At 39.4% G+C, this 19,523-nt stretch overlaps 3 protein-coding genes across 7 annotated transcripts in view; 1 reads left to right on the top strand and 2 right to left on the bottom strand.

Annotated features, from left to right (window-relative positions):
* The window catches only part of LOC306836051 (E3 ubiquitin-protein ligase MARCHF8-like), an 82,444-nt gene extending 77,555 nt beyond the window's left edge, over positions 1-4,889 (top strand). For 3 of the 4 annotated variants that reach the window (XM_079362951.1, XM_079362952.1, XM_079362954.1), the window contains 2 exons: positions 310-324; positions 1,302-4,889. In XM_079362951.1, coding sequence (XP_079219077.1) covers positions 310-324; positions 1,302-1,606 — 320 coding nt within the window. In that variant the 3' untranslated portion in view covers positions 1,607-4,889. The remainder of the gene's footprint in view (positions 1-309; positions 325-1,301) is intronic. The other variant, XM_079362953.1, reaches the window with a different exon arrangement.
* A 93-nt stretch (positions 4,890-4,982) lies between these two features.
* On the bottom strand, positions 4,983-12,786 carry alox5a (arachidonate 5-lipoxygenase a). Its single transcript, XM_079362934.1, has 14 exons — positions 12,266-12,786; positions 10,885-11,083; positions 10,699-10,780; positions 10,498-10,620; positions 9,724-9,830; positions 9,310-9,482; positions 9,011-9,157; positions 8,716-8,919; positions 8,555-8,641; positions 7,785-7,963; positions 7,491-7,612; positions 6,986-7,086; positions 5,729-5,899; positions 4,983-5,539 (listed from the first exon to the last, which is right to left on the bottom strand). Exons 1-14 carry the CDS (start codon positions 12,413-12,415, stop codon positions 5,360-5,362), a joined length of 2,025 nt encoding a protein of 674 aa, XP_079219060.1. The 5' UTR covers positions 12,416-12,786; the 3' UTR covers positions 4,983-5,359.
* Positions 12,787-12,877: 91 nt separating this feature from the next.
* On the bottom strand, positions 12,878-19,183 carry slc25a16 (solute carrier family 25 member 16). Of its 2 annotated transcripts, none has more exons than XM_079362942.1 (10): positions 18,921-19,183; positions 18,658-18,779; positions 18,185-18,277; positions 17,967-18,100; positions 17,789-17,852; positions 17,386-17,507; positions 17,230-17,296; positions 16,905-17,067; positions 16,709-16,777; positions 12,878-15,550 (listed from the first exon to the last, which is right to left on the bottom strand). In XM_079362942.1, the coding sequence occupies exons 2-10, from the start codon at positions 18,740-18,742 to the stop codon at positions 15,394-15,396; spliced, it is 954 nt and encodes a 317-aa protein (XP_079219068.1). In that variant the 5' UTR covers positions 18,743-18,779; positions 18,921-19,183; the 3' UTR covers positions 12,878-15,393. The 2 variants fall into 2 exon arrangements, with proteins under 2 accessions (XP_079219068.1, XP_079219069.1); XM_079362943.1 differs by having other exon boundaries at positions 18,991-19,183.
* Between the last annotated feature and the right edge of the window lie 340 nt (positions 19,184-19,523).

Here is a 19,523-nt window from a genome sequence, read left to right as displayed (position 1 = left end):
TTAGAGTCCCACAGGGCTGTCAGGTTCGATCACCATGGTGATACCAACTAGTTCTTTACCAGGCCTGTTTGTCTTCTGCCAAGCTTTCTTTTTTCTCTCAATTTGACCACCAAGATAACAGCAAAGGGACATATATGTAATGTCTATTCTGAATTTATTAAACACATTTAATGTTTCTGATTGCATGATCCTAAAGAGTGCAATTATCACTTGAAAATCTATTGAACATTTCTGGGCTTCGCCTTTTCTTTCAATCTGTTTTTGTGTCTTTGGTAATACATGATACTTACACTTTCTTCACTCATGCAGACGGAAGAATCCCAGGTAAACATTTCCACTTTAACCTTTGACTTTAAATGGTGTTTTTTCCCCCCTGTCAGCCTTTGTCGTCTGTCAGCTGTATCCAGTTCTTTTCTGACTGCGCTCTACACCCTTTTCCTTCCCTTTCCCTGTGCCTTGATCCAGGATGTAAATATTAATTCATCACCCCAAATATGTCTGTTATATTCACTTCACAAAACTAAAAGTATGGCCTAATAAATGCAGAACAACAGAATGAGCAGGCTTTGATCTTTCTTTAAGGTTACATTTTGTGACTAAGGGATTTGATTTAAAGAAACCTCACAACCTCTTTTTATTTCTTTTTGGAGATCACAATTCTCCCTATGAGTTTTTTGTTTTGGGTAATGCAGCTTGTTACCAATATTTGCAAATTGTTTTCTTTTCTCCTACATTTGTGTTAAGCAAACATTCAAAGGCTCTCATTTAGTAAAACTGTGGTGTTATGACCACTCTGGGACAGTTATGTGTCTTTTTCTAATATGTAGTTACTTTTGAGGCATTTTACACCTGAATAGGACAGCTTTGAAGGGCGGCCCTGGAAACGATTACCCTTCCTAGAACAGTCCACCATGGCACATCCTCTCTTTTTATTTATGTTGCTTCAGCATGAAAAGAAACATGCAAACTTTAAACCTGCTTTAGATAACACCTTTTATTGATGTTTTTTAATAAAGGGAGTGGTACATACAGGATGAGAAAGAAAGGCATATAATCCCATTATATAAAATTATAGTCATGTTAGTGCATTTTATAGAAAAATGTGTGTGGTTGGAAAGGAGATGGGAAGTTCCGATTTGTTTTAATCACACACGTATGAATGTAAAAATCTGACAAATCAGGAAACCATCAAGTAAAATCTAACCATTTTCTAAACTGATTAGAATTTATTTTTCAGTAAATTTTCGTTGACTGCGTTTGATTCATGAACGTTTTTCTTGTTTGTGTTTTCTGTCCCTCAGGGGTCACGGACTGGCCTTTCTGGACCAAACTGGTGGTGGTGGCGATCGGTTTTACAGGTGGACTGGTGTTCATGTACGTCCAGTGCAAAGTCTACATCCATCTATGGAGGAGACTCAAGGCTTACAACCGGGTCATATATGTCCAGAACCGGCCTGACACATGTAAAAAGCTGGCGCTGGAGAAGCCCCCTCTTCTGGAGCCGAGTCTTGAGAACAAGGAAGCGCTGGTCCCCGCCCAGTCGGACACAAACTCCTCCCAGTACACAGAGACAGAGGACTACAGTATGGAGGTGCTCCATGTCTGACCAAGCAGTCCATGCTCATGAACACACAAACAGGCCTAGAGGGAAGAGCAGTGTATTCTTTAGCTGAGGAACAAGTCGACACTCCCCTTCCTGTGACCCCTCATCTGCTCCTGGTCAAGTTATAAAACCACAACTCTGCCAGAGACCACCAGACCAGGACTCTGTTCTTCAGTCAACATCCTTCTTGCCAGATTTTATCCATCCCTCGACGCTGCCTCTTCTTTCCTCTTCCCACAACTGGACTGTTTTTACAGACTTCTGTAAATGTCTGAAGAGGCCTGGTGCACACCACTGAAAAAACACAAACACACACACACACACACACACACACACACACACTCACACAAATTTAACCATACAATGCACACATTTCAATGTTCACCTCTGGGAGAGCAGGACTGAGACAAATAGACTCAAAATGAGCCCCAGAGGGCTTCAAGTCTCTGATGTGTGGTTTGTTTACTTGTGGGTTTTTGTTAGATTTGTTCGTTTTTACCTCCTTTGAGTCTCGGACAAACCTGCCGTGGATCAGTATGTAGCGCCACGCATCGGATCTCTGAACAATCCATCTACTGCCATCTCTGCGTCGATGTGTCGACCCCTGGGCTGGTCTGGATCGGACCGGGCCTCGATCTGGACATGCATTGAAGCACTTTTGTTTTTTAGTTCCATGAACAAATCCCCTCCCTTCCTCTTGCTCCTTTTTTTTTTTTTTTTCTTTAATATGATTTAAGTCTTACGTGTGCAATGTGAAAAGCAGACTCAAAAAACGTGGAAAGGTTTGTTTCCTGCTTATTTGACGTTGCATTTCCTTGTACGCACATATTAAATCCCTTCTATGGATGAAAAAAAAGGAAATGGGGTTAAAAAAGGAATCATGTTGAAAGAAAGACGTGTGAGTTGTCAGTCACAATAGAAAAAAAAAGAGGTTTTGAATACAACATCAGGCTATTGACTAATGCAGAAAAAGGAAAATCCAGCCACATGACTACTCTACCCCAACATGAACTTTCTGAAGGCTTTGAGAATGTAAACTTTTTAAAAAATGATTAAAAAAAAATAAAATAAAACTTGAAAAATAATAATAATCAAACAACATTTTTTACTGGTCGCAGGAAATTACGTGATAATTTCCGTGTCTTGAGATCATAACAAGAGCCTTTTGGCATACACGGCGTCGCTCATGTTTTTCTATCATGTGAATGACACAGTATTTACAGAGTGATATTCCCTGTGCAGTTTTTTAATATGTCTGATTTGTTTGCTTCGTCACAGGATACGCTTTGAGAAATCCACAGCTGTCTATTTTAGTGTGCTGTCCATTGCTTCCATCATGCAGGCGGTGCATTGATCGGTCTCAAACAGATAGTTACAGTCTGTGTATTTTAAAATGTGAACGCTAATGGCAAGTCTTTTATTCTGAAGGTCAGAAAACACATTTACAATAAGTCTCCTCAACTGAATTAATACACTTCAGCACAGTGTTTTTGAAGGTCTGTTTCCAGTAAGATAACTTGGGAGCATAAACAAACATATATTTTTCTCCGTCTGTACCTTGTCATGTCTGTTCTTCTTCTTTCTGTTTTTCTTTAATATCACAAGTTAGGGACATCTATCATAGCACTCATTTACAGTTTTTCCTCTCCTTTTGAGTGGGTTGTTTTTTTTCACATTTACCCATATGTTTAAATAAACCAAACTGTTACAGCTTTTCTTTGTAAAAAATCAGGTTTAACATGCTACCTGTGACAGACAAACAGTAGGTCTCAGATGTGAGCTGACTGATGCTACCCCTGCTGGTGTGGAGCGGGATGTGCACTTTCATAAAGGCAACAGTGGATTTCTCAGGGCAATAATGTTTTTTGTGCTTACAGTCATTGTAAGTGCTTTTGTGTATGTAAGAGCACAGCAATGCCGGGCTCATGTTGAGTCTCACAGCCATTCCAGCAGCACACATACACAACGCACACACACATTTTTAAAAAAAACTGTCTTTGATACCAGTATACTGTCTGTGAACAACAACAAAGGTCCAACAAACGTACCCAACAATTACTGCTCTGCAGCAGCAATAAGTGAAATCTGCGCTTTGGTTTTTTGCGACAATGCAAACTGTATTTGTGTATTAGCCCCTTTGTGACATGAGATCTGGAGTCTAATATGATTTAAATACCTAATTTGAGCCAAGGGAATTGTTGTGTGTCAAGTTGGATTAAGACCTAGTGAAGAGAGACTTCTCTGAAACTTCATTACCCATGAGGCTCAGTGCAATTAGACAGATAAAAAAGTGCAATTACCCTTTTGTTGTTATTCTATTCTGTAGTTATGTAATGGTGTTTAATGTCCAGGATGTCATCTGGGGATATGATGATTATTTCTTTACTCTTGTGTTGTATTTATTTTTCAAAGAGAAAAGTACAATTTGTTCATAAAAAAAGAAAAATGTTCATTTGTAATTTTATGCAATTTACACTTTTATTTTATTCCCAGGCATTAATACAAGAAACCACTTTCACTTTTTGTTCTGCACTTTATCATTCAGATATTGGAGTAATTAAATAGCTCGTATTCTCATTTAAGTGTGAATATCTGCTCCTCTTTTTCGCTTTTTAAGTTAAGTTTTAAGACATTAAGCTTTAGTATTTAATTTGACAAATACTGTTTTATACACAACAACAACAACAACAACAACAACAACAACAACAACATGGAACATTTAGTGTCCTTGACAGAAGATTTGTTTGGTATTTTCTTCACATAGGAGCTGGCTCCTTTCATGAAGTCTGAGAAAGACGTTTTGATGTCCCGATGACGACTGAAACCATTTCAGCAGGCGTGTTCCTCTCTTAAGAACAGCTTTTTCTTTGTTGTTTCTAAGGGTCTCCGTCAGCATGGATTGATTTCTCCATTGTATAATTCTTTCAAGCAGGACGTCAGCTGAGACGAGGAGTGTGCCCTCTCAGCCTGACTGTCTCATGGTTTTGGATTTGTCTATATTTTTCTCCGTCTTTACCTTGTCATGTCTGGGAAGAGTGTAACTTGCATAAAGTTACACTTGTTTACTACTGACTGGACTTGAACATATATGACTGTTTCCCTGTCTAATGATATCATTCCACAAGTTTGTCTGTGAGTTTTCTTTGGAATAGTAATTGTAAAGAATTTGGTATAAAGTACTTATGTTTTTAAAAAGAAATATTGATGTGTTTTCAGTTTAATTTCCCATTTGAAAAAAGTATGTAGAATTAAAAGAACAACCAAATAAAAATTAAGTTACTTTTAATGCTTCGTTGTCGTTTTATTCAAAGAACTCTCAGATGTGTGTTCGTGATTAGAATTTATGAGTACGAGGTTTCATTAATGGAGATGTACAGTATGCAGCATAATAATAATACATTTTATTTGTCAAGCACTTTACATCCGTGAATCTCAAAGTGCTACAGAGCATGAGTATTATCAGATCAACAACATCATTTTAAATCAGGGGTTGCTGATATTTATATACAAATAAAAATAACACACAGCAAGTACAAATGAAAACATTTTAATGTTCCCATCCATTTGAATCCAATTTTGACCAAAGATCAAAAAGCTAAAAAGGAACAGGTGAAAACAGTTTGCAATTAAGCAACATTTAAATATATGGCTGTATCCAATTCTATTTTAAAAGCAAATCTGAACAGCTCAGTTACATCTACTGACTCTTACAAAGTATATAGAAGAAACACGGCAACCCCAACACCCCAGAAAGTCTCAAACTGCAACACTGTTTGGGATTTTATCAGGTGACATGTTGTAGTAAGGCAGCTTCTTCCCCTCGTTCCTGCTCTTGATGGAGATGGTTATGTCTTTCAGCTCCTTTTTGAACTTCTCCATGGCCACCTTCACTTGCTTCTCGATAAAGTGCTCATCAAGATACATGCCCAGGTACAGCTGCAAGGGAAGAGGGGGGAGGTCATTCAGCCCAGAGGCACACAGAAGGGAGAAACACAAGTCAAAGGGAAGAGAAGCGTCTTGGGGAGTCAGAAATGTGCAGTTTGTACAGAACTTGGTCTCCAATGAGCTGTGTAAGTGTACAAAAATGAATGCCAGTGTTTGGACACAGGGATTCTTCTCTCTTACCTCACCCTCCTGGAACTGGCTGAGGGCCCAGACAGCCCCGAGGTGCCAGCTGGAGCGACCACGATCAGGGAGGCTCTCAATGATCAAGTTCACATCAGCTAAACCCTTCTGGTTGGGCGGGGGTTTTCGCATAGTAGATGGCGCGTTGGGGATCCAGGAGCACCAGTCATACTACAAAATGTACACAAACATGCAGCATGCACTGCATTTTTACAAACATGTACCCAATTATCATGTACATGATACTTGAAGGTGATATTTGTGATGACTTATGCACAACGGTGCCATTCTCCAATATTTAGTAGAAAAGTAGAGGAAAAACTATTTAGTAATGTAAAATGTGATATGTTACATAAAGTTGCATAATGCATGTTATCTAATCTGTATGACTTCTATTATATTATTCATCAAATAACCATTTAGTTGTTACGATATTTAGAAAACAACATCATGGACTCCTGGGGCAATATTCACAAAGCTTCCTCAGTACTAAGCCGTGCTCCTTGTGACAAATTCTAGATCATTTGTAAAATCATGACATTGTCTAAGAATGTCCCTTTAGAATTAATACTAGGTCTTAAATAATAAAAGTTACTCACAAAGTGTCTTAGTTTTAAGAGAGCTGCTGAGGTGTAAAACTGTGAGAAGGACTTTTAACAGGCAGAAGAGAAAGCTGAGGAGAAAATGGAGAAAATGTTCTCCACACAATGAATAAAACATAAACTTCCTGAATCATAGTTGGTCTTAAGTAGACATTTCAATCCAGACATGCACAGTGAGTGTAAATGTGTTTTTCACAGCAGGTGAATCGAATTGGTGATCAAAGGTTCTTTAACTGATGATGTAAGTATCAGCAGGTATAGAGGCTGCCGCACACAAGTGGACATTTGTTTTTCAAACATTTTGTAAGTTATATCAATTCAAAGTACAGCTAACAATTAATTCAAGAGACATGTTGATGTCATAGTGTTCATAATAACACAATGTCTGACTAGATTCTATAACCAGGCCTGATTAATTTCACTGTCTGCCTATACTCATTATCCCCAAGAGAGCACTTTATTCAACCAATCACTACTTCTGAAAAAATGGTCATATCTAGCAATGGTGTCAACCACATCTCCTCATTAGGATAAACGCTTCTGTCTCTTCCTCGCTCAGAGTTGCTCAATGAATGTTTCTAAGTGACTCTTAAGCTGTGACTCCTTGCTCGGAGTTTTTTTGTGAATACCAGACTGCTTATGTTCTTCAACTCACCTGCCCGAAGTTGACAGCTGCATGTTGCGCTGAAGAGGTGAACATGACAACAGTCAGATACTCTATCAGCTCCTCCCGGGATTTCAGAGACTTTGGAAACTCTGTGCACAGGTTGTAGGCAGTCAGAAAAAAGAAAAGGAGCTTTAATGTTTCACATGTTATCTTTTTCAAGCCGAGCTGTGAAATATTCCCTTGCACAATGCACCACGATAAATAATGGACAAATGCAGGAAGGGGGATTACAACACAGGAGCTCAGGAAGTGACACCACACTGTGACTCCTGTGGCTTCCTGTCACCAGCATCAGCCTCAAACCAAGCGTGTATGACAGAACTGATATGAATTTGAAATGCTGTCTGTTCACTGTCACACCTGTCTCCTTCAGATGGTCCTACCCTTCTGAAGCACTGAGGAGGAGTGAGCGGCTTCTCAAAAATCAACACTCACATTGGTTTGTTGTTGCACAGGCAGAATCATGAAATCAGATGTCGTCATATGCACTCACCACAGTGGTCAAAGTCCTGCATACCGAAGCTGCACACGTCTTTGATGAAAGCCTGGATTTCTTCATCTTCCTGCAGCTTCTCGTCGCTTGTGTAGTAGATGTGCACCACATCAGACACAAAGCTGTCAGAAAGATAAAGGGCCTGTCACGTTTAGAGGAAATAATAAAAAAGGCTATAACTTCTCTTTTTTTGAAATGTCACTGCCACAATAACAATGTTTCCTCCCTTATCATCCTGTGAGTTACTGTTTTTCTGTCTGGCAAAAATAACAACTTTTTATACATTTCCCTCACTTCTTTATGGCTTCCCACACCCTGTAGCCGTCGTCTCTGTAGAAATATGTCGGCAGCTCTTCCTTATTGTCCACGCCACGGGACTTGATCATATCCGGGAAGCAGAGAGACCTGAAGGTCAGAGACTTCATGGCCTTTTGAATCAGCTGGACATGTCCACCTCCACCTGTTGCGTTTGCCTCAAAGAGGATGGAAGAGATGCAACATAATCAGATTTACTCCTGTTGTTTGTTAATATCTGCGAGTGATTTTTGGCTTAATCGAGCTATAACTGTCAGATATGTAGGGGAAGGCTATTTGGGCATGAACTGAAGTTAGAAATCATCTGCATATCAAAAAAATATTCTTTGATTGACTTCTACTGTATGAATTCTGCTTATTGATAACAATGACTTGAGAATGATGGGTACGGCTCTTAGGCAAACAAAGATGGACTGATGAGGTGTTTTCTTTTATGACTTGACTCCTCACAAAGGATGTGTGTCTAAATGCTGCTGCTGACTTTATTTTGTGCTTATTATAATATTTGGTAGGCTGTAAGATAATTTACTTGTTTTTTGATGAAAAAAAAGGCTATAGGCTTATTGCTAAGGCTAAGTGCCCCTTATTTGTGAGCAAATAAAGGATAGCAGGTCAATGGTTCATTTGTCGTTGTTTTTTAATCCTGGTTCCTATCTTATGTCTCTCTTTTTAAAGTTGAACCGCCCCTGTCGAATCCTTTCTTCCGTGCTCCCCTTGTCTTCTCCTCTTCAATAATTTCACAAGCTCACCTTGTCAAAGATGCCGCACTCACAGATGAGTTGCTCTCTGGCCTTGGTGTTGATAGCGATGGTGAAATTAACGTGTGGGATAAGTAGCTGAGGGAAAGAAAGTCCATCAATGCACTCTTCAATCATAGATTGAACAATCATTTTACATGTCAGAGTTTTACCTTATACACAGGATGAACTGCAGGGAGCTGTCTGTACATGGCGATAGCGAACACCTCAGTTATCAGATGAGTCCTGAGCAGGTGTGTTAATGTCTGGTGGTACTGGAAGTCCGCTGAACGGACCCAGATCTTAGCCAGCAGCCAGTCGTATTCACTGTCAGTGGGCAGGAAGATCGGCGTATCCTCACCTGGAGTCTGACCGAGCTGGAAAAGTCAGCAGGAAAAGGAAAAATTGATTCATACTGAAGAAGAGGAGGTACGATTGTTAAAAAACAATATCTTAATATCATAGCACCTGTATGGCTATGGGCAGGATCTTGTTCTTAGCGTTCTTGTACAGCAGACAGATGGGAGCTGCCAGGTGCTGCAGTGTGCAGGGGTCTGTGGTGTTCGCACTGATGCCATCTAAAATCTCATAGTCCACTATGTAGACATTACCTGCCTGGGGCCAGAACATTCTTTTACATTAAACAGAATTAAAGCAAAAAGTCTGTAAAAAAGTGGAATGTAAAGTCCTTTAAGTATTATTTCTTAGCTGACTGTGAAAGTTTGCATCTCATAGTTTAAAATATCCAAAGGAAATGACGTGTATACCTCTATTTCCTGCTCCAGAGTCATCTCTCTCTCCAGACTGACATAAACCATCTCGTGAGTAACAGGAAACTTGTCAGGAAGTTTTGTGCACTTTTGGATCAATACAGGGTTGCAACCATTCAGGAACTGGTACCCAAACATGAAGTCCTCCTTCCAGTGTTGCATCACATACTCTGAATTATATGAAATAAATTAAAGATTCATCTCATTGAATGCACATTTTCATTCATATATAGTAACACAATTTACTTTTAAACACATATCTATTTCTCACTGTCACTTAGTTAACCCTCGCAAACACATATTGTGTTTCACTTTGCGTAATGAATCTAAATTCCTGTATGAATATTTTCATTCTTACATGTTTAACAACAGAAACATATCTTCTCTTTGATCACTCAAACGGGAACAAACCTGAGATTGTGTTTTGGATTCTGACAAAGATTTTCTCAAAGTCTGCTATGCTGCTCCAGGAGGACTGGAACATGTGCATGAAATTGTTCACACACAGGTTCTCTATTCTGCAAATACATACAAAAACATTGTTGTCAACATGGCTCTCATCATTCTCTATCTCATCATCAGAATCATTTTAGTCAAACTATTCAAATCATTTTCTTTTGAAATCTGATGCATTTTTCTGAACATGAAACACTTCAATACACAAGAAGAAAATAGTGGTTTCACTTTGTGTAACATTGTCCTGATGATGTAGTCATGTTGTTTTTGCAGCAAATGTACTTCGAAAAGATTTCTTGCACAAAGATGCAACGTCTCTGTCCGAGCTTTGAAACTCACTCTGTAAAAGGATCCAAATCATTTTCAATCTCAGACATCATCACACATCATTTTCAAATGTGTTTTCATGTTTGTAGCATAAAAGAGAGGAAATTGCAATAAAAGGAAAAACTTCCTTTTGAACTGTTTGTGTGGCTGTTTCTATGTGCGACCTCACAACTCTGCAAGAACATCATGTCATGCAAATGCTCCCTGGTGATGAACACACAATGAAGTATTTGTTTTTCCAGGTAATCCGGAGAGCAGGAAAATAGATTGATGTTATCAGACTGCAGCTCGACATCAGATCATAGCATCAGGAAAGTTTTGCATTGAAAAGCACCTTTGGATAAACTTCGCTGACGCCCTATACTGCAATCCTGTCAAACTGCTGTTGGAGGGAGCACTTACGCCTTACTGTAGTTCAGAATGAAATCCACTCCCTTCTCACTGTCAAATTGGATGTCCAGGGGCAGCTCGCTGTGTCTGTTTGCATCTATGCTCATTGGAAAGCCTGGCTGCCACTCCTTCCATCTGTGGAGGAGAGCAGAGTTTTAAAAGAGCAACCTCTGATAATAGTATAATATAATGTCTCATGCAGAATAGTCTCACCTGTAGGTTTTCCTCCTCATGTCCAGCTCTTTTTGTCTGTGCTGCTTCACCAAGCTGGTCTTATCATCCTGAGGCAGATGTGCTACAACAGACACAAGAGAGAGAAAAGAGATGAAGTGGAGCTGGAGAACCTTGTGATGATGAAAAAGAGGAGACAGACAGATATTTAGAGCGAATAATTTCTACCTTTTCCATCACGCAGCACCACCTCATTGTCTTCCACCAGCCAGCGGAAGCATGGGAACTCGATATAGTCTCCAGACGGGGTCTTGACTGTGATGTACCTGCAGTACCAGGCATCATGCACCCAGTACTTCTTCTTCTCAATCTTCACCAACACAATATCACCCAGGTCTTCACCGACCATCACGTCATAAGAGTCCACCTGTTCATGTAATTAGTCGCAAAGTTAACAGTGTGCAGGTCAAACACTGTTATTAACGATCATGTGAATATTCATATTTTTGACTTTGATCTCTTCCATTTCCAAGTAGATTTCAAAACATGTAAATCACAGTAAACCCATTCCTGATTTTTATTTTCAGTTCTTAAAGTCTTTCTTCACAAGAATTGACTTGACTTCTGTCCCCAGATCTTCAAGAGCACTGGATTCCTCAACATGTTGCAGCACTAACCTTTTTCCTTTTAATCCATTGGTATGTGTAAGTATGTAAGTATAAAAGGGAACTCTGTGAACAACAAATCTGATGTAACACTGTCACTTCATGTTATGATAAAACTGTGCAATTAAAAAACAACTTTCTTTCAGTCAGAAGTTTAAAGTTTTTATTGGATAAAAGGAAGGGACATATTTCAAAGCAGTTGCAAATGCTAGCTCATGTGTGGAGTTTTAGCTGGTTATGAAAATGACTTAAATGTACGCTGATGCCTCTTTATTACCTTCAAAAGTAAACAAGACCACGAGCATAAAGATTCTCAGCGTCTATATGTAATAATTATTCATGTCTGAAAGCACTGTGGGGGAAGTTGTCGGACAGAGTGATGTTAGCCTGCTGCAGGAACTGACAAAGATTCAAAGTAAGTGATACATTTGACCTTGATTGATGTGAAAGGTGCCCATAAATAAAAAGCATTATTATCACTAATATTATGATATGGACTTATATCTCATCCTGTAAGTTTTTGTGACACAGATTTTTAGTGCAACATTCTACCCAACGCCAGATGTGGTTAGAGAAGAAACTCACAGCAGCTGTAAGCAAACTTTCAAAGTGATAACCTTTTACTTGAAAGATCATAAATGAAAACACCCTCTCCTAAAAAAAAAAAAAAAAAGTATGATTTTTCTATTCAATTCAATTCTTTATGTTTACAGAAGTCAATAACTTGCAAGTTAAAGAAGAAGTCAAAAAGGGAACAAGTTCTCTTTGAACTCAATTATACAGTTACTTATTCGGTTGCTCAAGTTAAATCAGTTATAACTGCTTCCTCTTTCATGTTAACATGCAAACAATCTGCATACACCTGGAGTTGGTGTGCAGTTTTTAATGCTGATCCTTCATTTAAAAAAATTAAACTCATCTCACTTCAGCAGTGTAAAACTTACCGCCCCCCTCTCAAAGTCATTGTACATAGGTTTGTCCAGCAGCGTCCGCTCACTGCATCGCTCCGTGCCAATCAGTGTGATGAAGATATAGTTGTCTGTGCCTGCGAACCACTGGCTCCCAGTAGACACAGTCACTATGTATGCTGGCATGGTGGTCACACAAGACAAAGAGGAGTCCAAAAGTGCCCAAAAATCAGCAAAAAACAAACAAAAAATCAAATCTGTAGGGAAGTGCTTCTTCTTTTCCCCAAAGAGGTTTGACTTAAGATGCTTGTAAATGTAGTCTCGCCTTCTTGCTCAAAACTATTTCTTCCTCTGATCTATTGTTCTTGCACAAGCAACAAGAATATGTGTAACATGCAGAAGAGGGAAGAGCAAAAAACATGAGAAGCGCTCACCTCTTAGGGTTTGGAGTTAACTCCTCCCCCGTGCTGTGAATGAGGTCAGAACACAATACGACTGTCTGTCCTTGATGTGATATCAGGGGACACGTCTGTCGTTCAGACATTTATGTGGGCGATATCAAATTCATTCTCTTTGTTTGCAAACAACTAAAGGTTTTCTTTAAAATCAAAAATGGAAAAAAAGTAACTCCTTCATGGCAAATGGAAATAGTTGTAAACAGGACAGTCTAACTGTATTTTACTTACAACACAAAGGACCACATTCATCTTTACAAATGATATTTAACAGTCAAATCAGGGCATGGCATCAGAAAACAACTGCTAGTGTATTGCAGTTCAGTAAAATATAATGCAAATGCATCATATCATCAAACTGTGGTTTTCCAGAAGGAACTTCGCCATCATCAGTAACCAGGGGTCTGCACATGATGGGAACAGTCACAGATGGAATTCATCTGTTTCTGCTTTAGTAACCCATGTCCTCCTTTTTCCTCAATGAAGAACGGGGTGTCACAGTCTGAATAGGAGGTCAAATGGCTCAAATATAAAGAACACAGACACAAGGGTTGTTACTGTTTGAAGCAGCGGATGTGTAATGTAGTTCAGACAGGGCGTATAAAAAGCAAGGCAAGCAACTTGTACAGAGCGATGAAATAAAATCAATAAACATCGTCAATGTTCAGTCATTCTCGAAGCTTTCAGTCACGTCGAACATCAAGTGGCATGGTTGGATAATAAATTAGTGCATACATCTCTTATCATCATCATCTTTTATCATCTTTGCTGCAATGAGCAACAGGAGCGGAGCTGATGTTGGATTGATAGGACACAAAAAACATGAAAACAGTGAACGATCACATGAAACACAAATCAAAGAGCAGCTGTCACGAAATGCTGGAGGCAACAAAAAAACTGCAATTCTGCTGAATTCTAGGTATCTTGTCCTCACACGATGGCTGCCACACATTACTGCTGATAGTATGACAATACACTCTCAAGCCAAGGCATGTGCTGTGGGCACTGCTGGATACTACATTTAGTTCAATGTTAATTACTCTGCGATAAAGTATTTCATATAGGCTCTTATTCACGAAAATACGGAGGATTGTTTGTGTTGATGTTTAGACTTTTCTTTAACAACACCTTCTCAGGAAAGGCTTTAAGCTGTTCAGTTCCAAACTATTAGAAGAAAAAAGCGTTTAAGGTTTCCAGTACATAGTTTGTCATAAAGCAGCAGTTTAAAACCTGAGGCCCTCACATGTGGCAAGTCTGAACGATCACAAAACACTTGATGATTGACTGAAGATACTGAGTTTTTAACATGTGGAAATGACAGAACTTTGAGCCAAAACAAACGTGACAAACTAACAGTCCACCTATCACAGGGCTTTCGGGAATGAACTTTCTGCACGCAGAAAAACTCAAATAAAATGATGGATGTCTAATAAAGTAAGACTTTGAATTCAGACGATGCGCAAAAGGCTGGAAAAAAAAAAAACAAAGAAGCAAACTGCAGACAATTTTCTACAGTTCAGCAAATGGAAGACATGATAATGTACTCATATTTCATGAAAGATTAGATGTAATGCTGTGTCCTGCTCTGATAGTAAACAATGACATGTATATTCAATACTGCCACCCAGTGGCAACAGGTTGCTAAATCAATAAATAAAAGAAGAAAAAGCTACATTGATGATGTGCAAATTTCTCCTCAGTCCCTACAGGCAGCTTCGGAGCCACCTCCATCTATATTAATTTAAAAAGCTTTCATCTTAAACACTGAACATGTATCTTTTTGATAACTGCTAGGCATCATTCAATAACATCACAGCAACAAACTAAACATCTGAGTGTACATTAACTGACACAAAACAAAATAGAAATCTGCAGTTAAAAATACATTCAGTAACTGCTCCAATCAATGTTTGGCAATTCAAATCATACTTTGCCATTAACTATAATCCTGTGCTCTTTTGTTCAGTCACTACATCTGTCAGCAGGTAAACATCTGAAGATACTTCATCTCACATCTACACTGAAAATGTAAAGACACAGAGTCCTGAATAAACGACAACTTTAAATCATAAGGTTATTATCAAATTTTAACACGTAGTTCATCCCCGACGATGGAAGAAGGAGAAGACATGTAGGGATGACGCATCTCACTGAGTTCCCTTCTTGTAAGAAAAACAAAAAAACAAAGATTAGAAAGAAACTATTGATTGAAGTATTCAAGCGAGCGTCCAGCTTCAAATCAGTCAAGAAAATCAACAGAACATCTGTATTTGATGTGAATCAGGAGGCTTCCATACAATCAAAGGGTTGTTGTAGTTTTGCCAACAACTTCTCTCGAGTGTATATAATAGCCCCAAGCCATCTGACCAACCAAGCAGGTACTCCGGTGTCGCTTCTACACTGTATCCATGGAGACCGAAGTTGCTCAAATCGAAGCCACTTGTTGCTGGTAAATCCTTTGTTAAGAGAGGCGAGAATTAAACAGGAGCGAGAAAGCACAGACATAAAGTGTCTCACCGTCTGAGACCTCGTCTCCCCTTTTTCAGCTTGGGATGAGTCCCCTGGGGCTTTCAGTGAACTCAAGGAAAAGGCAACTTTAACGTAAAAAAGAAAAGAAAAAAAAAATACAGAACAATTTGAGCAAGTCTTTGTTCACTGTATGAAGGGAGCACGACTCAGGGCGTACACAGGCCCAGCTTTTTACAACGGTTAGTTGAGATGGAGGACCTGCTTCATGAACTCATAGGTGGTGAAGGCGATGGCCTGCGAGGGGACACAGCGGATGTAGTTGAGAGAAAGACCTCGGTACAACCCCTTCTTGATGCCATACGTCTTATACACATATGAGAGGGTGTTCCTCATTGTTCTGTTGGGTGAAAGAAAAGAGAAATTATTGGTGCATAAAGTGGACATGTTATGTCCTGATCTGTTTGAAATGTGTATAGCTGAATAAAATACATGCCGAAAACATGTCTTGAAAGAAGACATCAGACTGTCTTTAGATGGAATAATAATAAAGTACTACCTCAATCATATACATCATGACTATCTACTTCCAAGATAAATGTACAGAACAAATTAGCTTTTTTTACCCTGCACTTATCTCACCTTACACCTTACAGCATGTGTTCCTAACTGTGGGGCCACAGTGTGTTTTTCTTTGTTTGAAAGTTTTCTTCATGTGATGCAAAAAGCGTCATATTGCATCACATGAAGAAAACTTCCAGGCAAAGAAAAACATATTTTTCTCGTCTCAGGGCAAAATGAGGGTTGAATTCACGACCATTCAACACTACTACCATGTTTCTAATGATACAAAGCTTTGTGTAAATGAGTGAAGTTTCCCTTTCAGTAGGCATACACTGCAAATACCAAAAAACAGGGCTCACAAGTGATTGATTTATATTCAGCAGGTTGAACACAAAAACAATCCTCATGGATTCTAAAAGGAGGAAATTAATTCAAGCTGTCCCCAAATCCTCACATTTTTAATGAAGCAGCTCATTACCTCTCTCCTCTCTGTTTGCTTTTTTCATGGATTTGCATGATTCACATTTTCTGGGTGGAAAATCCAGAATTATGGATTAACCTAGAAAATCACAACCGAGGACTAAACTCCTTACTCTGTATGCACAGACTACTGAAGAGGAAGGCACAGAGCAAGCCTATTTCAAGTCAAAGTCAACTTTATTGTCCATATTTCCGTACTGTGTACTGGACACACACAGACAAGTTGGAAGGTGTTTCAACCCACAGTGCGGACAGTCTGTGCACGCAAGATCAAACACTGACACACAAATATAAAAGACAATGTGCAAAAAGATTATCAGGACTGTGTGTTGTGTTCTGTTTACATCTCTGTTATTACCCACAGTATTACAGTGCACACTTATAATTATGTTACCTTTTAAAGGAGCATCAATAGGACAAACCTTTCACTCCCAACCTCCCTCAAACCCTTTCACATGGAAACACCAGATGGCTTTCTTACAAAACATAAGTCTAATCTGTGTGTGTGACTTACGAGCATTTCTCAAAGTCTGGGAGCGAGGTTCCTAATTGCATTCTTCTCCGTGCCACATCCAAAGGGTACCTAGTAAAGAGACACAGTGTGTCACATCACCAATCCATAGATCAGTGTAATCAATACAAACTCATCCACACTCGACAGCTCATTAATTATTTGAGCCATTAGCTCTAATCGAGTTGGCTGCACTTACGATATCGTCTGAGCGATGGCACCAGCGATCCCACCGCAGAGCAGGTTAACATGGGTTTTCAGTATCAGAACATCGGGGTTGTCGGAGGAAGGTTGTCCCAGGAGATCAGGGAAGTGTTTCAAGCCGAGGCTCTTCAGTGTGCCGAAGGTGAAGAAGGAGAAACCTTGGGGACCAACAAAAAGAGAGAGTTGTAGGCAGAGGAGTCGAGCTAACTCAACACAAAGAGCACTGGCAGCACGGGGAAGGGGCGGGGTTTTTCCTCATAACATTCACAATGATCCTGAAACTTTGATATATAACTATGCAACCTAATCTTAATAAATACCTGCATAGGGAGCCATTCCAATAAGAGTTGGAGTAAGTCCCCTATAGAAGCCCAAGATGCCACCCTCCTATACAAAAAAACAACAAAACGGTTTTGATGAAACATTTCTAAAGAATGCGTTTGGTGCTTTGAAAAGTTAGAAGACAAGTAAACTACCTTAAGGTAGATGGTGTGAAAGGCATTAATGATTCCAGTGTAGCGGTGATACCCTGTCACCTGGAAGGCCAGTCTGGATCGGATCATGTCCAGAGGATAGGTGCATATCACCGCAGTCATCCCTGAAACACACAACAGAAGAACAGAGGCTGTAGAAACACACTGATGCTATGTTTACTCTTTGTTTACACAGTGTGGACTGTGTTTCATTTGACTCATTTCTCTTTTTCTTTTCACCCTGTCAGATTTAACAGTGCACAGACACTCTTGTGACTGTGTGACGTGCGGATGAAGTCTCTGATATATTTGGATACCTGTTTTGTATTTGAAGTGCTGATGGAAAAAATAGTTGATGGTTCAAGAGGAACACACAGGGTTGTCACTCCTCAGTTTGAGAACTCACCGGCCATAGATCCTGCCATGAGGCGGTGGATGTGTCCTGAGATCCCAATTCGTGTACTGAGCAGCTGTAAAGATAAATGTTAGCTACAGCTGGCTCAAACACCAACACAAAAACAGAAAGGCCACTCACGTGTTCCATCACTAACGCCCTGCTGTTTATATCTTAAGAACTTGTGTACCTTCTTATAATTATCAAAGGCCATGAACTGGATGGCTCCATAGGGAAAGATCCTGATCATCATAGCCCCGTTACCCTTGTACAAGCCGAGGTAGCCTTCTTTTTTTGGGACTGCTGAGAGAATGGAAAGCACTCCTGCAAAGACCAATCAAGAGTTTCACTCATCTGACACACGCATCTAAAAAAACCAACTCTGATTTGTTTACAGCGTTTGTATACCAAAGTGTTTGTAATGGGGGTTCTGGGCTTGAAGAAGAATCTTGACTCTGTCCAGAGGAGCGATGGTCGTCTTGGCACAGCATGCTGCTACACCTTTAACAGAAGCAGAGGATTATACTATCAACACTGAATGACTGGTGAGTTTCAAAATAAAACAGAGGCACACACTTGATAAAACTGTTCTTTCTTTGATAAGAATCCATAAAGAAATATCATTTTATTTTTTCAACCTAAAAGCTACGGTCAAATTTCATGTGAAATAAAGACCAAAGTGTTGGTAAAAATGTAGCTCAGGTAGAGCTAAGGAGGTAAAAACACCATACCACATATCACTTCACCAGTATCTTAAAATGTCAGATTCATCATATGTTGTTCTAAACGTGTCAGAACCAAAGACAGTAAATATACAGGTCAGAACCAAACACTGTGAATATAAAGGACAAAACCAAAGACTATAAATATAAAGAATCTACCTCCAGCTGCGATGGTGCGAAGCCAGTAGTAGTCCCCTTTGGCATGGGTGCTGCTGACCGCAGAGACCGCAGCCTCTGACGTCATCTTACCTGCTCAGGAATCTGACACATCCATGGATTGGCTGTAAAATAAAATAAAATATATTTTATAAAGCATCAGGTTGTGTAATGCTGAGCTGTTACGGGTAGAAGCTACTTCCAGAAGTCAGATACAGCTGGCAGACAATGACAAGCCTTACTATCTGTCAGAATGAGTCACTCACAAGATAGTGCAAGAAGTAGAGTGAAAGGTCGCGTGCTCCACAGAGTTGTCTCTCCTTTGCTGCGTCGTACCTTACTTCCGCTGGTCACAGGTTTTGTTAAACGTGACTTTACCACCTACATCACGTTGTGACGCGAGGAGATATTAGTCGTTATTTTTTTTTAAAGTTGAAAACTTGACGTATCCCGTTATTATGAATAAATCCGAGGCACTTTGGAGGTTTGTATAACTACATCCGTGCCCTTCGTCTGTCTGGAGGAAAACAGTCGCATGTTGATGACGTCAATGAGTATATGAAATCGGCGGGGGGGGCGGGCTAATAAGCAATAAAAATAAATACATTCCTCAATAATAATACATAATGTTGAATTCTTGTGTGTTATTATATTAATTGTGTCACTGTTCATTTTACCTGGATTTATTGTTATTATTATATATTATATTATTATATACAAACTTTTACATTTCATTATATATATTTTGTCTTATTTTTACAGTATGGTACAAACCAAACAACTAATTTAGGTGTCCCATGTTAGTCAGACACTGTGCAATATAGCTGTGAAAATATTCAACAGAAGCATGTCTCTATCTACAAGAATAA

Source organism: Symphodus melops (genome assembly GCF_947650265.1).
Source record: "Symphodus melops genome assembly, chromosome: 15".
NCBI classification, from domain to species: domain Eukaryota; kingdom Metazoa; phylum Chordata; class Actinopteri; order Labriformes; family Labridae; genus Symphodus; species Symphodus melops.
This window is presented reverse-complemented; position numbering and strand designations above follow the sequence as displayed.